We start from the raw sequence: 21,759 nt of genomic DNA on the forward strand, positions 1-21,759 counted from the left end.
CACTCTTTAATCATTTTCACATTTTATAAGAAGCTCACCAAAAGAAGCATTAACATTAGTTTTTTAAATTTGTTTTTTCTAGGACTGCAATTTATTAAGATTGACCAACAACTCTTAAAAGTAATAGCATTTCTAATGCAAGTTATTATTTTTCTCCTCTTTTCACCTCCACGTAGGTAGTATTTATCCTATTTTCTACCGTTTTAGTGAAAGTAAGGTGAAACTATCCAATGCAAATATGAATATTAATCTTGGACGGAATGTTAGTTTCCGTTTGGACGTAAAAATCGAAAAAAAAACGCTCGGAATGAAACGAAACATGTCTGGCAAATTAAAATCTTGCAAAGTGACACATGGCATATAATTTGCAGGAGCATGGAACACTATACACCAGAAGATACCGTTCTCATATCGTGATAAAAACAAGCAAAATACCACGGTATAGCAAAGTCCTCAATTGGTCAAAGAAAATAAAGCATGTAACACACTAGACATTGCCCCATTCACAGTTCTCTCCATCAATTCTCTCACTCACTGACTCTCTTCCACCCCCCACCCCAACCATCAACCATCAACTTTCTTTCTTTCTTTTCACAAATGCCAAAGCTATGTCTGAGCCTCCAAACACACCATCATCCATAATCCACCACCATCAATATTTCCAACAGCAACAACAACAAAATGCTCATCATCAACCACAACAACAACAACAACAACAACCATTCATCTCTCCTTGTCCTTCACCTTCACCTTCTCCTTCCACTTCTCTCATTCGTGAATACCGTAAAGGAAATTGGACACTCCACGAAACTATTGTTCTCATTACTGCTAAAAAACTCGACGATGAAAGAAGAACTAAAGCTTCCACTACTCCACCCGATCCAACTAACCCGAATAAACAACAACAACAATCTTCTTCTTCTTCTTCGGCTCGAACCGCTGAACTTCGTTGGAAATGGGTTGAAAATTACTGTTGGAGCAATGGATGTTTAAGAAGTCAAAATCAATGTAATGATAAATGGGATAACTTGTTACGAGATTACAAGAAAGTTCGCGAATACGAAGCTCGGTCCGATGTATCTAATGATCTTCCATCTTATTGGAAACTGGAGAAACACGAACGCAAAGACAGAAATCTTCCAACTAATCTTGTTTCTGAAGTTTTCGAAGCTCTTAATGAAGTAGTTCATCGTAGATACGCTGTCAAAACTCCCTCTTCCTCATCGAGTCCCGCTGCGGTTGACGCAAAGGGTAATGCTTATTCTTCTGTACCGACGACATTGCTACCTGCCCCTCCATTGCCTACTCTTCCTCCTCCTCCTCCTCCTCCTCCTCCATCACAACCAACCGTTTCAGGTATTTTGTGTAATTATTATTGAATTTTCGGGTGAAGTTGGAAAATATTTATTATTGGTCAAACTCTAACCGTTGAATGTAATAAAAACAGAATAAACACAGACTGATCACTGATATGAGAACAATTCCTTACTGTTTGGATATCTTTTTTTAAAAGATTTTCTTCGTTTTGCTCACATAGTCCACTAGTTAATTATGAGCTGTTGTATTGAATATTTAGTTACAAGTTACAATTTTTTGAAAAAAAAAAAATTTACACACACAAAATAAGATAGTGCGTTTTGATTTGGGATTCAATGCATGTCCTGAGTTCACATTAGCATGAATTACTGCAATGCTAGCAAAACAACCATGCATACGTGTGGACGAGCCGTATGGTGCATATCCAATCATTTACTTAATTTTTTTTCATGTTCTATACAATGACAGACGAAACATCAGGCGAGTCATCTGAATCGGACTCAAAGATGAAACGACGACGGAAGATCAAGAATGTGGGCACGAGCATACTGAAGAGTGCATCAGTACTAGCTGAAACAATAATGACTTGTGAAGAAAAAAGAGAGAAAAGGCACAAAGACATAATAGAACTCGAAGAACGAAGGCTTCAGATTGAAGAAACTCGAAATGAGGTGAATCGACAAGGAATTGCCGGCTTAATAAGTGCAGTGAACAATCTATCCGGAGTGATACAATCGCTGGTTTCGGATAGGCACAGTGGTGGCACATAGTTCATTAATTAACCATTTTTTTAATTATGAAAAATTAGTGATTATTGTTATTTATTAATTTTCAGATTCTCTATTAAATATTTTTCTATGTTAATAATTTTTTCTTGAAAAAGATTTTTACTTTTGTATGTCTTCTCTTTATTGAAGACTGGAGGATTCAGTAGATGAATCATGGGTTGTGCAGAGCTCCTTTTTGTGTCTCTTTTGAGTGGGCCGGATGGGTTTGTACAGGTGGTCAAAAGACTATAATGCCCATCCTTCTTAAGGATGTTTACATATACGGTTCAACCGTAACAAAATACAGCAGTGAGGTGAAACCGTGAAAATGAGAAACTCTGAAGTAAAGTGCAGCTATGTCGTCCAGTTTATGAATTCAAATTAAACCTAAAAGAGAGCTACATGTATTGAATTTGTAGATTTAAGCAACTTAGCAACCACTTTTAGCTGGAGAAATTTCGATGCTAGTGACTAGTGATTATAGGTTCAACCAAACTATAAATTGCTCATGAAGTGTTGATAAATTCTGATCATTAAGTTTAACATTGGGTTGGAAGGGAAAAGTTGCCGTAGCTTCTTGCTGAAAAATTATATATATAGAACTAAATCTTTATCACCTCCAAAAAAAAAGTCATTGTAGTTTGGTGATGCAATTAAGGTTTTGTTCGAATCTACATTACAATTAAGGTCACCTGAACAAACTTATGCTTTATTATGGAAACATAACCTTAAAGACCTGTACTTGTAGTTAATTATTGTATTAGTAAGATGCTTGGCTTAAAGTCTTAGTTGCATTGTACAGCTGAAGAGTTAGGTCTCATGTCTCAAGTCTCAACTATGAAAAGAGATTTCCTCAAATATTTGGTTGTAGTAGTTGAAAGGTGTATAACGTAAGTATGCTACACCTTGTGATGGATATATGAGGGGTATATATTATGATTTTTATGGTTATGGATAATTTGTCTCACTCGATAACTAAAATGTTACTGAAACTAGATCTGGAAAATTGGTTGTTTTGATTCAATATCCCTTTGAAGCGAACCAGGGTCCAGGGGTTAGCCATGGTAAACGAATTTTGCGCCATGTTTTGGAAAAATAAGAACAGCATCGCGACTTATGTACGTACAGTGAAATTGAAAAAAATATGTAGAATGAAACCTTATAATTTCTACTGCGTACACCGTTAGAAGCTAGCTAGAAACTTAGAACATGCATGCTTAGGTACGGCAATCACAGTTAACATGTTATGGCATCATGATAGAAGATATCTGCACAAATATATAACAAATCTAAACAACAATATTTTACCTGGGTTGAGAACTTTTTGATCCCAGCAAAAGAAAATGAGAGCACGAGTGAGTTGCATGGTGAGTAAATTCATTAAGTACAGAGTCCAATAAAAAAAAGCGTTCAAAGCTCACGAAGCTTTCTCTTCAATTTGTGAAGAGGAACTTTCACAGTCCAACAAAATAATGCCATAAATATTGAAAATCTTATTGAGATTTCTATCCACCTATATGGAAAACCACGAAAGTACCAAGTAGCTACACCTGAAATTACAAAACCAATCACTACTCTCTCATGGGCAGTGAGTTTTCTATAAACTGATGTATAAGGCTAAGTCCAATAGTTTTGGGGCTATCCCACTGGAACACAATAGCACAGGAATAGTGTTAGCGGGATGGTGTTAAGTCACACCCAATGGTTTCTAAACCATCTGCAATTGCAATTGCCAAAATCATAAAGAAAATATTTGAATTTCTAACCGCCTCTCCCAATCAAGGCCCAAAATATCGAATTCAGTAAATATTTCGGTGTACCCAAAAACTGATATATATTGGATATATCGGAAATATTGGAGATATTTTTTTTGTTGACCAGTCAAAATTTTGTTTTGTATATCGATATGTCAGAAATATCGCCGATTATATCAGAAATATCATCGATTATATCGAAAATATTCTCAATATATCGGTCAAAATCAACAATATTTGGTCAAAATTAACAATATCGGTTAAAATCAACAATTTATATCGGATATATCGGTCAATATATATCGTTATATCGAAAATTTCGATATATATCAGAAAAAAAGGTTCAATATTCGGTGGATATATATCAAATATATCGATATCGGTGTACCAAAAAAATAATATATATCGGCAATATTTTGAGCCTTGCTCCCAATAGCGTGTACCAAATCAAGCAAGTATTACCAAATACCACTCCTAGTGGCGTGCAAACACCAGCTATTTGTAGTGGGGTGCTAACAAAATATATTCTACCCGTCTTTTAGAGTGGCGTGTAGACTATACGCCATTCTGCTAAAACTTGTGCTATGTATAAGTAAATTAATAGTGATAGTATTAACGGGTTGGTGTTTTGACACACCATTAGATTAAGATTTTCGCCATATTTGATGGGATGGCACACCATTGGTCTTGGCATAATATCACCGAATTTCAGCACTATTTTCGATATAAGCCCAAAAACCGAACTTTGCGTATCCGTTAATATCGTTGATATATGGCCAGACAAATTGGGCATAATTGTCAAATCATGGTCGTAGGTATTTCATCAGTTATTTCATGGGCACGTTGATAGTCAACCATGTCGATATATCATGTGATGAACTTATAAGGTATATCAATCCTAGAAGAAAATTGTTTGCGTAAAATCATAGATTTGGTTAAATACATACTTTTCGAGGGACCTTCTTTGACGCAAATAATTATATTATATATATAAAGAAAAAAATATTTTGGCATTGTGGAGTCAGGTAACAGCCGCATCCAACTGGTTTTGAGTAGTGGGTCTGTCCAAGTATTGGTCCTATTGAAAAGTGATGAACACAGGGCAATGGTGCACTGGGCCACTTCTGCCAGCACTACCATACAATTGAGGTGCTTTCGGCCTTTACTTTTTCTACATCAAAATCCAACTCTACATTGAATCGAAAATGACATATCTACCCAACAAATGTGGGTAAAATTGTTGACCGGTTGGATCTAGGCAAATTTCATTTCCAATGTGGTGCATTTGTTTGCCAAGAGGAAAAGAATTTAGAGAAATTATTGGTAAACCGCCCTAAGTGGAATTGGAAAAAATTGGATTCTAAATAGAATCTATTTCCTTATTTGCATTCTTGAGAGGACACTTGTGAATTCAAAGGAATTTCTTTATTTATTTCCTTATTTGCATTTAAATTGGAAAGAAATAATCCATTTGACGTATAGAGTATAAAGACTTATAAAAGAAATAAATAACTAAATTGAGGAACAAATATGACAACCAAACACAAAAATTTACATAGGAATCGAAATCCTATAATTTCTGAAAGTTTGCCAAACACACATTGTGTAAGTTGGAATCGAATTCTATCTAAGTGGATTCCATTCCAATGGTTTCCAACTCCATTCTATTCCTAATTAGTTTCCAGTTTGAGCTGCTAAACACACTCCAAATGTAAATTTTGTGGTGTAGGATTATTAATAAACTAGATAAACTTTTGTAGTATGTCGACCTGAATCGAATACATACAACTTAGTATGTTTAACTTCACGATCAAATTCAGTTAGTACAGCACATTGCATTTCGTTGAAAACTACAATTAATTTTCTCAAATTTTTTTATATGTATACTGTCTTAAATCTTGAAATATTGCCTCTTAATTTTATCACAAAACACACTCTTGACGACACTTATTGTAAAATGGCATTTTGTAGCAAAGAGGCACTTGATTTTTTTTCACCCTCGGTAATCAAACATCATACTAAAATTAAAATGTGTAAATTGAGAAAGCAGAGTGTGTAAAAGATGGAATCACATTTAGGTATGTGTAAGAACATTCCCAATCACGATCACTATGGAGAAAAATTGACAAATTTCACCATTTTTGGGAAAAACCCTTGCCAATGCAAGGGTGACAAAGTCGGTCGAGTTGTAACTAAGTGAAAACGAGAGTACTTGATTCTACCGAGAAAGTAGTTGAGTTGTGAACCCGGACGAGATGTTTGATTCCGTACGGATTACAAAACACATCGATTTAATCAAACATCCGTCTCGATATATTTCTTTTTTCTAGAGCGGAATCAAACATTCCATCGAGTCCTAACGACTATATCTAACAACGGTTAGAAAGTCGAATGGTCAAAAATTAAAACTTTGGTATATATACCACACTTCCAACAATCATATTTCTTATTCTTCAAAATTAGTTCTTAAAAAAAAAAAAAAAAAAAAAAAAAAAACTTCAAAATTAGTTGAATTACTTTCAAATGGCATCTCAAGCATCTCAAGCAACTCAAGAAAGTGGTGGCACTCAATCAAAACCCAAAAAGACATCAACTCACTTTAGTATGCCCGAAGATCAAACTCTATGTCTTGTTTGGATAAAAATTAGTGAAAACTCCGTTATTGGTGTTTTCCAAAATGCAAAAGGATTTAAAAGTTCTGAAATGGTGTGGCAGCTATAATGTTAGTAATCGTGACAAAATTAGAATCCGTTTTTTATCTCAAACAACGCCACCATGACACGATATTTGAAAGTGCACAACGCACTTTTCATAGATGTATTGCCTATATTCATATTACACGCAATACAACAAACTATTCAACACGATATAATTTCAACTCAAATTTTTTTAACACAATACAACAAATTCAAATTAGTTACACAACAACAAACTTGATATAAACTAACATAAATAATAATAATTAACATAAAAAAAATCTAAAACTTACTTGAGACGCCGCCACTCTATTTGCTACGTGTTGGGTGGATGTTGACGCTAATGGTGGGTGTTGGTCGATTTCATAACGTGGTGGAAAGTTAAAGCCAAGTTCAATTTCGTCCTCCTTGTTGACGACGATCCTTTTTGCCATTTTTTTTTGAAATTTTGTAATTTCCAAACTATCTACTACACTCCTGGTGTGGTGAGGCAGGTGGAGAATCATTGGGGGGGGAGAAGTCATTAGGAATTCAAGAAATTGAAAAAATCGCGAATGGAAGCAATGGAAGAAAGAAAGTGAGTTGTTTCGCGTCTGTTATATTAGACTTACCAGACATAATTTTTCATTTCGTTTCGGGCAAAATGCATCCAGACATAATCAAACATTCTGTTCGAGATTCAAACTCACTTTTGTATTGCACAGCTTCATTTTGTTTTTCACCAAAATGGTAGGAAACAAGAGAAATTGAATCTACGTGTTAAAAACTCTCGCTCGAATTGGAAATGCTCTAAATGGACTAATGGGTTATGGGTATATATATGAAACCTGATTTGGGGGAGGGTAGAAGTGGTAATAGAGATGCTGATTGTGGATTGTCATTGCAGTGGTTATTGATTGGGTGTTGAGTTATTTTGTTTTGTTGTTGAAAATATGATTTCTGAGTACTACGGCCTGCAGCGGCTGACAATATTTGGCAGAGTCTTCACTCGGGGCTTTCGGTCAAACCCGTAGTTAAATCTCTTTGACCAGTGAACCCCAATCAAAGATCCTCGTCCGTTTCATTTCCCAAATTACCCTTCCATACCGTAATTGTACGTCTACAATTCTGACAGACCGTACAATATACTCTTATCTACTACGGTAAATACTACTTTCACACCGACAGTTACGTGATAAAAAGGAAACGGTTCTTTGATTAATTTCTCGCGAAATAGGCACGATTTTCGTGTGCTCCCCATATGCTGTGTAGCACAAATGACTTTCGGGCTACATATACCCAGTCCAGCCCAAGGTCTACTTAACTCAAAATCTAGGTAAAGCCCGCTTCGCTATACTCAGCTGACGATAATGAAATTCCGGGAGGAGCCGATAGAAGGGCACTGGATCTCTTCGAACTTGGTGGGGATGTGGTGAACCAACTGTTTGCTCCTCTAGGTGAAGTATCGGGGCTTAAGGAACTGCAAGAAGACGAATGAGTCCGTTATTAGCTAATACAAATTTATATAAAACTTTAAAATAAATTGTGGTGTTGGTATCCTAATCTATAACTAATTAGCAAAATTTGCGTGAAGAAATATTATTAAAATTCTGCGCGTTTTGTTTTTTTGAGTCAGTGGGCACTTTATCTAGTGCCTCATGCGACATGCCCTCAGGCCTCATCAATATAAGTTCAAAACAGCCAACCCCCCCCGGGCTCTCCTGTGGCCAAAAGCAGCTTCTCTTCTCCCCCAAGTTTTTGAATTTGAATTTTGATAGTGTGCTAACTTTCTTGGACTCTCACTGATTTTAAGAAATCTTTCTCTCCTCGTACCTCTTTAAGGTTAGCTCTTTAGTTTTCTTTATTACACTGGTTCTGCCACACAGTTTTCTTAACTCATCTTGCTGTCTAGAATAGCGATAGTTTGGTCTGTCCTACAAAAAGATAAGATCCTGATAGCTCTTTTAGCCGGCTAGTTATGGCAGCCAATTTCCAAGTTATGCTGAGAGGAGAATCATCAAGCTCTACATCTCAAACAAAGATAGAACTGTTACAAACAAAAATGCAAAACCTCTTTAGTTCCAAGGAAAGGAAGGTGGTGGACATCAAATGCAAAAACTCGGAGAGTGTTCTAGATGGAAAAAACATGTTACTGGGTAAACTGTTTGGAGAACGGAAAATGAATATTCAAGATATAGCTGATGAGCTACATTGGAGCTGGCAAACTCGAAGTTTGACAAGGTTGGAATTGATAGCAAAGGGGTTCTATAAGCTACATTTTGACAACACAGAGGAATATGATCATGTGAGAAAGAATGGTCCATGGGTTGTGCACGGCTTTATTCTGTCAACTAAGAAATGGAAGACTCCGTCAAAACTGGAGGAAGATCCATCGTTCGATATGGTTAAGTTTTGGGTCCAAATCTTTGGACTACCAGAGAACATGATTAACGAGGAGAACATTAAGATTATTGGCTTAAGATTGGGTAAGGTTAAAGCTACGGATATGAACTGCTCGTCAGAATTCAAAAAACCGGTGGCTAGAGTCCGAGTACTCATGGATATAAAGGAAAGATTATTAAAAGGGATTGACCTACGAACTGAATCTGGAGATATCTTTCCGGTCACTTTCAAGTATGAAAAATTGGATATTTTCTGTTATTTTTGTAAAAGAATAGGACATGATATCTATTTCTGTCAACAAAAAGAGAAATACTGGATCAATCTCCTTAAGTGTGGAGGCTTTCCTAGAGACATAAAACACAATTTCTCCTTTATGCTGAAAGCAAATGTCTTTTTCAATGGAATGACTAATCTAAATCCTACCTCTGTCACATTTTCTGGTACACCACAAAAACCAAGGAACGATCAAATTCCAACAAGAAATAAGGGTGCACCGGGAATCGAAGCCGGGAGGATCTGGCATCATCGCTACACCACCATGACCAAAACAGTGGCAAGACAAAGATCTCAGGAACCGTTGGATCGATCGGGGTGGCCCACTCTACTCTAGATCTGATATGACCGTTGGATTTGGAAACTCTGCTAGGTCAAAAAGACCGTTGAAAGCCATATTATTGTGGACCTAGGGTCAACATCTAACTCTGAGGTAAGAAGCATGGGCTTGGGCCTACCAGGGAAAAGTAGAAACACAAAAGAAAATGTTGGGCCAGAGACAGATAATCCTGGTTAGAGATCGTTAGTCAATTGGGAAGCTAAGATGAGCTCTAGTGATATGGACCTGGATCTATCTAACAGAGATGGGCCGAATGCACAAAAGTGAGTCTTGGTCTGTGTGGATAAGAACTAGCTGGAACTCATCTTCATTAACCCTAACTCTACAGTAATCTCATCGGGAAATGATAACGCCGCATATCTTTACCCCTCTCTCTCCTCATATCTCATCACGCCTATTTCTAATGATAACATCCCTAATCCTGAGCCTCACCACACCTCCAAACATATCAATTCTGCCACCCTATGAATCTAACCCAGTCTATAGATTTCACAGTTTACCTACACGTGGAAGGGGATTTAAAACTTTAGTTTCTCGAGGTCCAAAAAGAAAAATGGTTAGATCTGGTCTAGGCTTAAGTAAAGCTCAAAGTTTCTCTGGATCTCCATTAGAGAAAAAAAGAAAAGAGTGTGATCTGGTGATAAAAGAAACTAATATGGACAACAATAATGGAGATGTTTGGGTTAGAAGGAGTATAAAAGTTGCTGAACACAGATCAAAGAAAGCAAAGCAACTAGCAAACGATATGAGAGCTAGAGGAGAAGGCCATTTGCTTATTCCTAATGAGGCAGATGTCATTCCCATCTCTAGTGATTCAGCAGAGTCTGTAGCTTCTTTGGAGTCTTATGATCAGGCTATGTCTAGTGAAGTTTCTGCAAATGATCCAACAAGATTGGAAGACTAGTCTTCCTCTAACTCGGGAGATTCGGATGTTCTGGACATGATGGGGCCAGCCTTGCCACTAGTTGTGATGGCCCCAAATGAGTTTGTAGTGCCACTAGCTATGGTAAACCCAAATGAACAAGCTTTGATCCCGTTTGTGGAGCGAAATCATCAGGAATTAGTAGGATATGAAGCTAACATAGAAGGGCTTGGTGAACAACCAGAGCCATTTGCTTCGGACTTATCATCAGTGGTGCGTCGTCTTCAGTTCCAAAACATCCAAGCTAATACAGGAGAATCGTCTAGAGTTCAACAAGGTAACCTTCTTGGGTATGAGGAATGTTTGAATGGAGATTTGGGAAACAGTGGGGGCCTGTTGGTCTCTCTCCCAGGGTTCGCGGTGGCTGTCCCCAAACAACTACCTTTGCGTCAATGATACACGCCTAGAATTGTCTGGGAATAAGTTCTTCCACGACAATTCAAAATCTAAAGAACATATTAGGTAGGCATGATCCAGATATAGTGTCTCTCTGAAACAAAGGTTAGTAGTGATAGGATTAGTAGGATTAGTAAAATGGTAAGTATGATTGTAGTTCAGCCAGTGTCCCCAAAGCTATGGGTCTCAATGATGGGCTTGATGTCCTATGGAAAGAGGGAGTGGACCTGGAGATCTTGGGAGCAACTAGAAACCAAGCGACAAGTAAACTTTCCAATTATCATTGCTCAGAATTATGGTATTTCTCTTTTGTGTATGGTGAACCTATAGCAAGTAACAGACACAAAGTTTGGAAGGAATTACGTGATGTAGCTCCTATGATCCTTGGCCCTTGGTGCCTTTTTGGGGATTTTAATGTTATAGTATCCCTAGATAAAAAAAAAGGGGGAGGGGGGGGGGGGAGTATCTTTGATAAACGTATGCTTGAGTTCAATGATTTGATTAATGACTTTGGCCTTATTGACCTGGGATATAAAAGCCCAAAATATACTTGGAGCAATAAAAGATCCCTGAATGGTCATATCATTGAAAGATTGGATAGAGCTATGACAACTGATGCCTGGCTCTTAGCCTTTCCTCGTATGCAAGTAACTAACTTAGTAAATGCTACCTCTTACCATCTTTCTATTATGATTAATCTGAATAAAAAAAAATGATAATAGGAATGAGCATGATAAACCTTTTAAATTTTATAATATGTGGTTCTATAATACTACATGTATGCCTATTATAGATACTGCCTGGAACTCTATTATGCATGATATGTCTGATGTTAATGTGGTTCTTAAGCTTAAAGTCACTCAACAACACTTGTCCATCTGAAATAAAAAAAGTGTTTGGAAATATCTTCACTAATATCAACAAAGTGCAAAATGATTTGTAAAACATTTTGGTAAAACCTTTTTCCCCAACCAATTATGAGAGAGCTAAGGTACTCAAATCTGAGTTGTTTGATTGGTTGGCAAAAGAGGGGAGTTTTTGGAAACAAAAATCCACTACACACTGGTTGAAAGATGGAGGGAGAAACACTAGATTCTTCTATCTCTCCACCATTTATAGAAGAAGGAAAAATAAGATTGAGAAGCTCAAAAAAAATAATGGGAGTTGGAGTTTGGGGAGAGCTGAAGTGGTTGCTAACATTAGTTCTTACTTTAAAGATATCTTTAGTTCTGAACATGAAGCTATTGATTGTGGTGTGTATACTTCAAAGATTAGTAAGAAGTTGAGGTTCATCCTAGATTGTTTAAAGTTGAAGAGATTGGGAGTTTAGGGAAGAAGGTAGACTCTTAGTTTAGGACTTGGCTAGTTTAGTTGTGAATGAAAACATTGAAAAATAAGTTGTTAAAGATTGAATGACTCAAAATATTGAAAGCAAATAATTGAATGAAAGATTAAAACAAGAAGAACAAGGAAATATTGATTAATTGAAATAAACAAGATAACATAACAAGATTGAAATACAAGAAAATAAAGAACAATAAAGTAAAACTTGAATTGAAAAACAAGACTAGCTAGAAATGTAAAGCAAACCAAATGGTTTGGATCCTAATACAATGGATGAGTTCTCTCTCATTTGCTTTATGATTATATACCCCTCCTTTTGCTAATTACATATTTGCCCTCATCCATTCTAAACTAGACACCTCACCCTTTTTACTTTTGCTTTTGCTTTTGCTTTATGGGTGCCTTCTTGACCAAAATAGGTTTAGGGATAAGTCTTCATAATTTGAGATAAAGGCCACCATTTTTGGTCTTCTGATTTGAGTCCTTTGACAGGTTGACTTGTCTTTTTCAACACTTTTCTATAGCAGCTACTAGTCTTCATAATAAGCGTGATTAATGCTCTTTTTGGTGCTAAGACGCAACTTTTATGATAAGTGGTCTGAAATACTTCTTAACTTGAAAAATGTAATAAAAGGTATGAGTTGTCTTTTCGTTAAGTGTAAGAGGGACTGTAATATATTAATAAAGGGGTAATAAAACACATATTTGGGAGCTGATCAGAACACCCTCAGGATAATGAGAGTATTCTCAACTTGTTTCAGCCTTGTATTACTGAGAGGGAGAATGATATCCTTATTGATGTGCCTACAAATGATGATATTTTGAGGGTGGTTAGGAAGATGTGAAACCTAAAGGCCCTTAGGCCAGATGGTTTCCAAGGATGCTTCTACCAAAACACTTGGGACATTATTGGCAATAGTATCTCTGCCTTTGTGAAAGACTTTTTCATCTCTGGGGTGTTTAACCCTACTTTTAATGAAACTTTTATTACTTTAATCCTTAAAGTTAGTAATTCTAATGTTGTGGCTAATTTTAGACCTATTAGCTTATGCAATTTATGCTATAAGATTATTTCTAAAATATTATCCAATAGGCTTAAGTGTTACCTGAATAAGATTATCTCTCCCTTTCAAGGGGCTTTCATAAAAGGGAGAAACATATGAGATAATACTGGCTTGGCTTGTGAGCTGTTTCATAATATGAAAAACATGAAATAAAAAAGTCATGGTTGGGCTACCTTAAAAATGGACATGACTAAGGCCTATGACAAGGTTGAGTGGTTCTTTTTGGATAATATCTTGGATAGACTTGGTTTTAATAACAAATGGAGAACTCTTATTCATCAATGCTTATCCACTCTGTCTTTCCAAGTCTTGCTTAATGGTTATCCTTTAAACAAGTTTACTCCTGAGAGAGGCCTCAGACAAGGGGATCCTCTTTCTCTATACCTTTTTATTATAGTGTCGTCTAAGGCCTTATCTAGGATGATTGCAAAAGCTGAGATGGAAGAAAAAGTCTATGGGATTAAAATTAGGAGAGCTGCTCCTTCTATTACCCATATCCTCTGTGCAGATGACTTGATCCTATTCACCTGAGATTATGAAATAGGTTATTTGGTTGCAGGGTTTATTGGATGACTTGGCCGGGTATTGTGCAGAATCAGCTAGAGATTCATTGTGAGAGCATGAGTGCTATATATTTGGCCAAGAACTAACCAAGTTCATCATGCCCGTATGAAATATATTGATGTGCGTTTTCACCTTGTCAGAGAAATTTAGAGGAGGGTGATATCTTACTCACTAAAATAGACACCAAAGTGGTTTCTGGAATCAAGTTTCAACATTAATTGTTTGGACTTGATTCATATCCTTCATTTGAGATGATTTGGCCTTTAAGGGGCATTAGTGAACTATGGTCAGTTTGATCTTTTTACAAGGGTACGTAGGCAGCCACTACGTGGTACAATCGTGTTTGGTCCTTCAGACATTTGTGCATTAAAGAGGAGATTTAATTTGCTATTCAATTCGGTTAATCGGCCTAGATTTGTGAAATCTTCATCGAGGTGGAGAATTGTTGATTTAGGGCACGTGGTTGGGAACATTGGTTCTAAATTTGGTAAAGTCCAAATTCACAATTGGAAACAAGCACCAACTGCTTGTTTATTTCGATATAGGAAACTAATTCGTAATTGGTTCCCATCACACGTGGTCTGTTTCTAACTTGGTTTTTTAGAAACCAATTAGAATACCAATTAGATACCCACAACCTCTATAAATACGAGACCGGTTTGTGGGATTTGTTAAGCTCAAATTAGTTATGCTCAAGTTTGTAAGCTAGGAGTTCTATACTAGTTTAGTTTGTGAGATTCGTGAGCTTCGTTTGTGAGAGAAAATTAGTGAGTTCTTCGAGATTCTTTTGTGAATGATTGTACTCTATTTGTTTATCTCTTTATTAGTAAAGTTCTCTTATTTTATTTGGTGGATTAGGCTAACGATACACCACATAAATATTGTCTCTATTTCTATTGGTTATTCGCTTTGCATTGGTAAGCATTTTGATTTATTTGTTTTGGTCGATTTCATCACCATATTCAATATTATTTGTCCAATTGTCACGCTTTCGCATTTGTTTGCGTAACAGAGTTGATCAAGTTATCCAAAATAGAGAGGTATACGTGTAGTGGATAGATGCCGCATGCGCTATTGACTGAAGTTTTTCTCAATATATTCATGTGTAGTCTTATTCTTCGATCTCTCTATCCCATTATTGAGATTAGACAAAATTGGCTGGCTGGACGAACACGATGGTTTCTTCATCTGACTTTAAACATTTCGGATAAGGCTCAACTGTTGTTAGACAACAACAACATTTTCTTAAGCCTATAAATTTCGATTAATCATTCTGGTTAACCTTTATATTGAGAGTTTAGGTAGCACAAAGAGAAAAAAGAAAAAAACATGAGAATGGTTAACGAGACCACATTGAGTTCTGGTCACATTATGCCATTGCTAGGAATGGGAACAGCGGCATTCCCAGAACCTCCACCGGAACTAGTTGAGTCCTCAGTTATTGCTGCCATTGAACTTGGTTACAGGCATTTCGATACAGCAAGTGCCTACCAATCAGAACCACCTCTAGGCCGAGCCATATCTGAAGCTTTAAGGCGAGGTTTGGTCACCAGTCGGAGTGAACTCTTTGTTACTACTAAACTTTGGCCAGGCCATGCACACCCTGATCTTGTTCTTCCAGCTCTACGTGAATCTCTTGGGTAATTACTAACATAGACTGATAGCGTTAGCCAGTTGTACTTTAACTTTAGCTGCACTCATATCTAGGTATTAGACGGAACATATTTGCGCTATTGCTCCTATTTGCTTCCCATTTGTTTGTTTGTCTGTCGGTTTTGCTTTTTCTTAGTTGTTCTATACAAATCAGTAATCGTGCTTGCGTTTTATTTTGATAGAACTTTGGAGTTGGATTATGTCGACTTGTACTTGATCCATTTTCATGTGAGATTCAACGTCAAAGAAATAAGCTTAACTAGTGCTACGAAAAAAGATCTCCTTCCTTTGGATGTTAAAGGGACATGGCAAGCAATGGAAGAATGCCAGAGGCTTGGGCTAGCTAAGTCCATTGGTGTTAGCAATTTCAGTTGCAAGAAGCTATCTCAACTTCTGGATTATGCTACTATACCACCTGCGGTGAATCAGGTTAATATATAATGTTTGTGCTTGAAACTACAATGTTGTTGTTTTCTTCTAATAAAATTACAATTAAAGTATAATCCAATCATTAGAAAACTAACCAAAATCGTTAATTTGTCCAAACCCCCCACATTTGTCACCCGCAATTCTGACTTCCATCCCAGTTTCGGCAGTATTTTACATAATACCAAATGTACCCCTTAATGATGTCCATGATTGCCTCCTATTTTACTATTTATAATAAAACCCCCATATTTGTAAACATCACAATTGAAATAAATGTAATTCCTCACTTCCAAAGTGGTGACAAAAATCTCCACAGTAGATCTGGTTTGTGTATCGTCTTCAACCCATGGTTTGTTGTCAATAACTCATCGTTTTCAACCTTTAGCTTATCGTCATTGTTAGGGTTAATTTGTTCAAACTTTCAACCCTCAATTAATGACTTCGATTATTTAATATTAAATTGGGGATTTGGACAAAATTTCCCTTTCTTTTTTTAAAAAATTTGAACTTAAGATATTTGTTCAGGTAGAAATGCATCCTCTTTGGCAACAAAGAAAGTTGAGAGACTACTGTGCAGAAAAAGGCATTCATGTGAGTGCCTTTTCACCTCTAGGAGGAAAAGGAGCTTTCTGGGGGTCTAACGCAGTTTTTGACTCGGAACAAATTAAACAAATAGCTCAGGCTAAAGGGAAGAGTGTTGCTCAGGTATTTGCAGATGTTTTCTATATAAATTGCTTTATAGCGTATACTGTTCATGAAACAGAGATATAAGCAATAATTTTATGTTCAGATTTGCTTAAGATGGGCATTCGAAAACGGAGGAGCTTCTTACCAAAAGCTTCAACAAGGAAAGGCTGAAAGAAAATATGAAAATATTTGATTGGGAGCTGAGCAACGAAGAGTTGCAGAAAATGAGCACCCTTCCCCAAAGTCGGATATTTACATTAGAGTTTCTTGTATCAGAAGATGGACCGTTCAAATCAGTTTCTGATTTGTGGGATGGAGAGATGTAACAAAAAATGTCTATTCAACAAAATTTACTTTGATACATATGCGTTTTTTTTCCCTCGCTTGATATGAAGACTTGCAGAGACCTGTTGCATAGTAAAAAATATCCTGATATATCGGGATATTTGGGGATATCTATTCATATTTTAGAAAAAGATATATAAATATCAAAATATGTTTAGAGATATATAAAATTATAAATATCAATGATATTTTGATAATATTTGCGATATTTGTAATATTTGGGAATATTTTGTGATATTTTGTGATATTTGGAGATATTTAGCGATATTTTGTATATATAATAATTTTATTTAATATTTACCATTATATTTCAAATAAATATAAATAATATATCATGATATATCAAAAAATATCCACAATATTTATCGATATTTTAAATATATTTACAATATTTGCATGTGAAACAATGTCAAATATCCCTAAACAGGAGGATATATCCACGATACATATCCAGAAATTGAATACCGATAAATACCCATATCCTATCCTGATATTTTGTACTATGACCTGTTGTACTTTTGGAATTTCTTATTATGGAGTAGGCCATCTTCTGGAAATAAAAAATGCAGTAATTTACATTAATTATCAACAAAAAATCACTACGAAAGTGTTACAAACTTCCGAGCTTAGTTTATGAGAATTTATTACTACTGACTGTATTTTATTAAAGGATGGTTCATGGAAATATGGAATCCATAGAAGTTGAACAAATGAAAAACTGGAATATATATATATATATACTAGTAAATGGGCACGTGCGTTGCACGTGATATTACATTTTAATTTTGAAAAAAAAAAGTTTGAACTTTAATTACAGTCATAAGTTTCATTTTTGATTGCAAATAAGTGTGCATGCGGGATCATAAAATGTAGACAATGTTACTGATTATATTTGGGAGTGAAAGTGAGTGAAAGTATTAGAAGTTTAAATGATGTAATTGAAAATTTTGAACAATAAAATAAATTTTAGCTATTAGTGAAAACAAATGGGAGTGGAAAAAAAAACAGATCAATGTAACCACACTTATAGAAGTACATGAAACAATGTTTAAAAAATTGTTTATTCATAAATCTATTGCAAGCCTAAGCCTACCTCACGTGAGTGCAATTTTCCACCTTGATTTAAACACCATAGCCTTCTAAATGGTTAACCACCAGTGTGGTGAATATATCTCATTAGTAGAAATTTCATTGAACCCGACGAGGCAATCGATTTGAAATCCGAAACTTAAATCTCTGAACATTCTTGTGAACTTGTCTGCTGAAGTACTAATACCTTATTATCCAAGTATTCCTTTCTTTTCTTGAGCCTTGAATATTGTATGCCTTGAATACAATATTGTATTACAAACTAAGAAAAAGCGAATTTTATGTGAATCTGACTGAAAAAGATAACCGGGGAGTGCATACATACTTATTTAACTTTATAACAATACAAATATGAACTTGATGGAAGGTCAGTCTGTTTATTTTAGGTTCAACGTGGGTCTATCTTTTGGCAAACAGGAGGCATTCACACCAAATCAAGGGTGCAACAATACCGCATCATATGGTACTGGAAAATGTTCAAAGTGCTAGCAGAGAATCGTCATCTTAGGTCATCAACTGTTGTCCTGCTATTAGCTATTAGTGAAAACAAATGAGTGGAAAAAACATATCAATGTAACCACGATATAGAAGTACGAGGAAACAATGTTTAAAACGATAATCGATGAATGTAGCCTAGCCTTGAGCTCAAGTAATTAAGATGACTGTTCAATCATTTGATAACCTAGAATCATTCTTTGATAAATGATCACTATCAGCCCACTTCTACGCGGGTCCTTCTAATGCTCAAACTAAGAACGCTTCTCAACCAGCTGTGGATGATGATGCGGCCTCGAAATCTACGACTGGGTAACTTCGTCAAAACTTTCGCTCGATTTCTATTGTGCAAGCTGAAGTGGTTAGTCCGGTTATCAAGGAGGAGAAGATGTCTGAGAAGGGAAGGACCGCTACTAATTCTTCCTCGACTTCTGGTAAATCAAAAGGCATCCGAGAGACAGAGTGAGAAATCAAGGCAGGTTCCAAACCAACTTGCGGAACACAACCGAGCGAGCAGATGTCAGTGAGCCCTAAAAGATAGATGGATTTATTGGATTCGAAGTTCGGTTCGACTGAGCGAGCTGTCTTTTTACTTTTCAGTCTGGCTCAAGGACGATTAGAGTTGATCTTTTTTATGTTATTAGTTCACGGCTAAACCCAGCTAATGCAGGCTTAGGGGCAGTTGCTACGAAAATGGGTGTACAAAGAACGGGGTTCCGATCTCTAAATGGATATGTTATAGCAACTCGATCTTGATCAAATGGCTTAGGATCTGTCTCTACATCTGGATCTGTAACAGGATATAGGATATGGAACTCAATATCGATCTGAAACTGAAAGATGCATGAACCATGAAGTTTCTGATACACAATTAAGATGCGCATTTCATGTAGGTTACATGTACCATAAGCTTCATTACTACATACTCCAATAGAAAATACAGTTATCCAATTTGAATCTCTAACACTCCGAACCATAACAATAGGCGGCACTGTATTTTTATTAAATATGTTTCTCCATAAACAAAATAATCAGCTCATCCACCTGGTCAGGGAACTGCTCCTGAACAAAGTGAGATCTGTCTGTATGAATGTGATCTCCAAATCAAGAACGCATTACACCTTCACCTGCCCCTTCATATATTCCACCATTCTTGGGTTTTATAAACATAGTCCCCGTTTCACCCTGGATGTGCAAGGTAGGTAGATTTACCTTCATATCAGTTGTTCCATAGCCTTCCAACCATGTCCCCGCTTTGAATTCAAAGGTACCTATTAGTATGTGTTTCTTGAATCTTGTAATCGATTTTCCTCGTGTTCTAAGTATGCATGTCATACGGAAGGTACTGTCTACTATAAAATCTTGGAATGTAGTCAAGCTTCATTAAGCATTTTCAGCTTGTTGACACTTGGCTTACATAGTTTTTATAAATGCTTAACCTGTATGGGACCTATAATGCGGTGCAAAACCCAGATTTCTCATACAATGTAGCATAATTTGCAAGATCTTCCTCAGTGAACCAAGATGGCAAAGGTGTAGAAGGATCGACCAAGTCCATTATCTCTTGATCTTCTTTAGCGGCAGGAAGTTCACTTCCTGAGAAGAGAATGTAAATGTTTCTTACTACTGTTTTGACATCCAAACGACCAAAATCTGCTTCCGCTCGTTCTGGCTCCTACAAAAATATTATGCCCAAGAGAGTGAGCACTTTCGTAGGAGTAATTATTCAGCGATGCAGTAGGAAAGCGTAAAGCAGAATTGCTTACTTCCCATCTCAACATGTAGAAACATTTAGGGAAAAACTCGCGAGGGAATAATTCAAGACCTGGGAGGATGAAAGGTAGTCCTAGTGTTATGACACCCATCACCCTTTCAGGATGAAGCAGAGCATAATGGTAAGCCGTTTTAACTCCAAAGTGCTTTGACACCAGGAAAGCCTAAAAATCATTTATGTTAGAACATACAGTATAACTTTGTTTGAAGATAATAACAATCATTGTTGGTATCTTGCAGTCCATCTTCTCTGCTATCTAATAAATTGATTAATAGGTATAAATACATGTAAAAAATCAATACTCATAAGTTGCAGATGCAGTTGTTATATAGTATTTGTGGATTCAATGATTCATTGAGGATGCCATGGATGCAGCTAAAGGGAAAAGTGGGGCTTGCAAGTTGCTCTCTTAGAAATGCAAATTCAGGCAGTAAATGGGCCATCTCCTTGATTAATTATACACATGCAAACTTAATCCTGGTCAAATTCTATTTGAAACTTAATGCATAATCTTTGAAACCTGATTTCTCCAATTCCAAATCGAGCATGCACTTTGTACCCAAGTCATACTGATAGAAAAACTTCGAATGTGTATATAATCACTGAAAGAGAATTTCGGATATGAGTCATTGCTAATATTTAATTTTTTCCTTTTTTTCCATAAAAAGGGAGGGAAATTAAGAGATGGATAGTAATTAGTGCTTACCAAGGTGAGGGAAAGCAGAAAGTAAGAGCATCATATCGCTATTTTGGAAAAAGTGACTACGATTTTCAGGAATCGGGACATCCTTGTTTTTGCAAGCACGCTATTGGAATAACTTTCTGCACAATGAAAACATTTCAGAGCGAGGGGAATTGCAGGAATGGAGAACAACAACAATTTTTTTTTCCTTTTATTCTAACCTTTGAATTGTACTGTGGAAGTAGCCGAGAGAGACTGCGGAAACGTATGAAAATCCAGTATCCGCTTTATGTAGTACACTAAAAGTGTCCACCGATAAGAATGACAAGAAGCCTCAAATTGTACCTATCGAGAAGATACATTGTCAAACGTTTTTCTGACTCCTTTTCTATCCTTAAAATGTTTGATCTTCCTAAATCGTGAAAACAACAAACCAACTCCAGTATTCCCTACACAAAAGTTGAACGATATGTGACTAATGTAATGCTTGTAATAAGATAATATGCGGTAAAAGCCAAAATGATATTGTAAGGGCATAAATTAAAAAGGAAAACAAAATGCTAACTGTCTCCCAGATTGATGTATATAAGTTTCTAACTCACCAAAAGGCAAATGCTACAGATTGAGTAATGAGAACAGTTAGATCAATAACCCGACAAGAAATCTCAAGTATACAAACTTAACAAAAGTTTACATATCGAAGCCCTAATGATCAACTGCACATCATTGACATTCAAAACACGTGAAGCTACATTTTTCGCAACCAACGTAATTATGATTAAAAAA

The 21,759-nt window shown here is 36.2% G+C and overlaps 4 protein-coding genes and 1 long non-coding RNA gene across 5 annotated transcripts; 3 read left to right on the top strand and 2 right to left on the bottom strand.

Moving 5' to 3' along the window:
* Positions 1-604: 604 nt before the first annotated feature.
* Positions 605-2,169, top strand: LOC147521253 (uncharacterized). Its single transcript, XM_086558759.1, has 2 exons — positions 605-1,356; positions 1,786-2,169. The coding sequence occupies exons 1-2, from the start codon at positions 609-611 to the stop codon at positions 2,085-2,087; spliced, it is 1,050 nt and encodes a 349-aa protein (XP_086414885.1). The 5' UTR covers positions 605-608; the 3' UTR covers positions 2,088-2,169.
* Positions 2,170-8,491: 6,322 nt separating this feature from the next.
* Positions 8,492-9,526, top strand: LOC147521254 (uncharacterized). The gene has a single exon (XM_086558368.1). The coding sequence runs from the start codon at positions 8,492-8,494 to the stop codon at positions 9,524-9,526; it is 1,035 nt and encodes a 344-aa protein (XP_086414494.1).
* Positions 9,527-15,079: 5,553 nt separating this feature from the next.
* LOC147521255 (methylecgonone reductase-like) lies at positions 15,080-16,976 on the top strand. The gene is given in 5 exon segments (XM_086601706.1): positions 15,080-15,459; positions 15,655-15,901; positions 16,427-16,606; positions 16,692-16,720; positions 16,722-16,976. Coding segments are annotated over 5 exon segments (960 nt in total). The 5' UTR covers positions 15,080-15,148; the 3' UTR covers positions 16,915-16,976.
* Positions 16,977-19,374: 2,398 nt separating this feature from the next.
* LOC147521256 (uncharacterized) lies at positions 19,375-19,814 on the bottom strand. The gene is made up of 2 exons (XR_015218574.1): positions 19,730-19,814; positions 19,375-19,579 (listed from the first exon to the last, which is right to left on the bottom strand). It is a non-coding gene; the product is annotated as an uncharacterized LOC147521256 (long non-coding RNA).
* Positions 19,815-19,833: 19 nt separating this feature from the next.
* LOC147521257 (epoxide hydrolase 2-like) lies at positions 19,834-20,913 on the bottom strand. Its single transcript, XM_086601816.1, has 3 exons — positions 20,812-20,913; positions 20,284-20,454; positions 19,834-20,192 (listed from the first exon to the last, which is right to left on the bottom strand). The coding sequence occupies exons 1-3, from the start codon at positions 20,857-20,859 to the stop codon at positions 19,968-19,970; spliced, it is 444 nt and encodes a 147-aa protein (XP_086457942.1). The 5' UTR covers positions 20,860-20,913; the 3' UTR covers positions 19,834-19,967.
* Between the last annotated feature and the right edge of the window lie 846 nt (positions 20,914-21,759).

Source organism: Coptis chinensis, chromosome 1 (assembly GCF_015680905.1).
Source record: "Coptis chinensis isolate HL-2020 chromosome 1, ASM1568090v1, whole genome shotgun sequence".
In the NCBI taxonomy this organism is placed as follows: Eukaryota; Viridiplantae; Streptophyta; class Magnoliopsida; order Ranunculales; family Ranunculaceae; genus Coptis; species Coptis chinensis.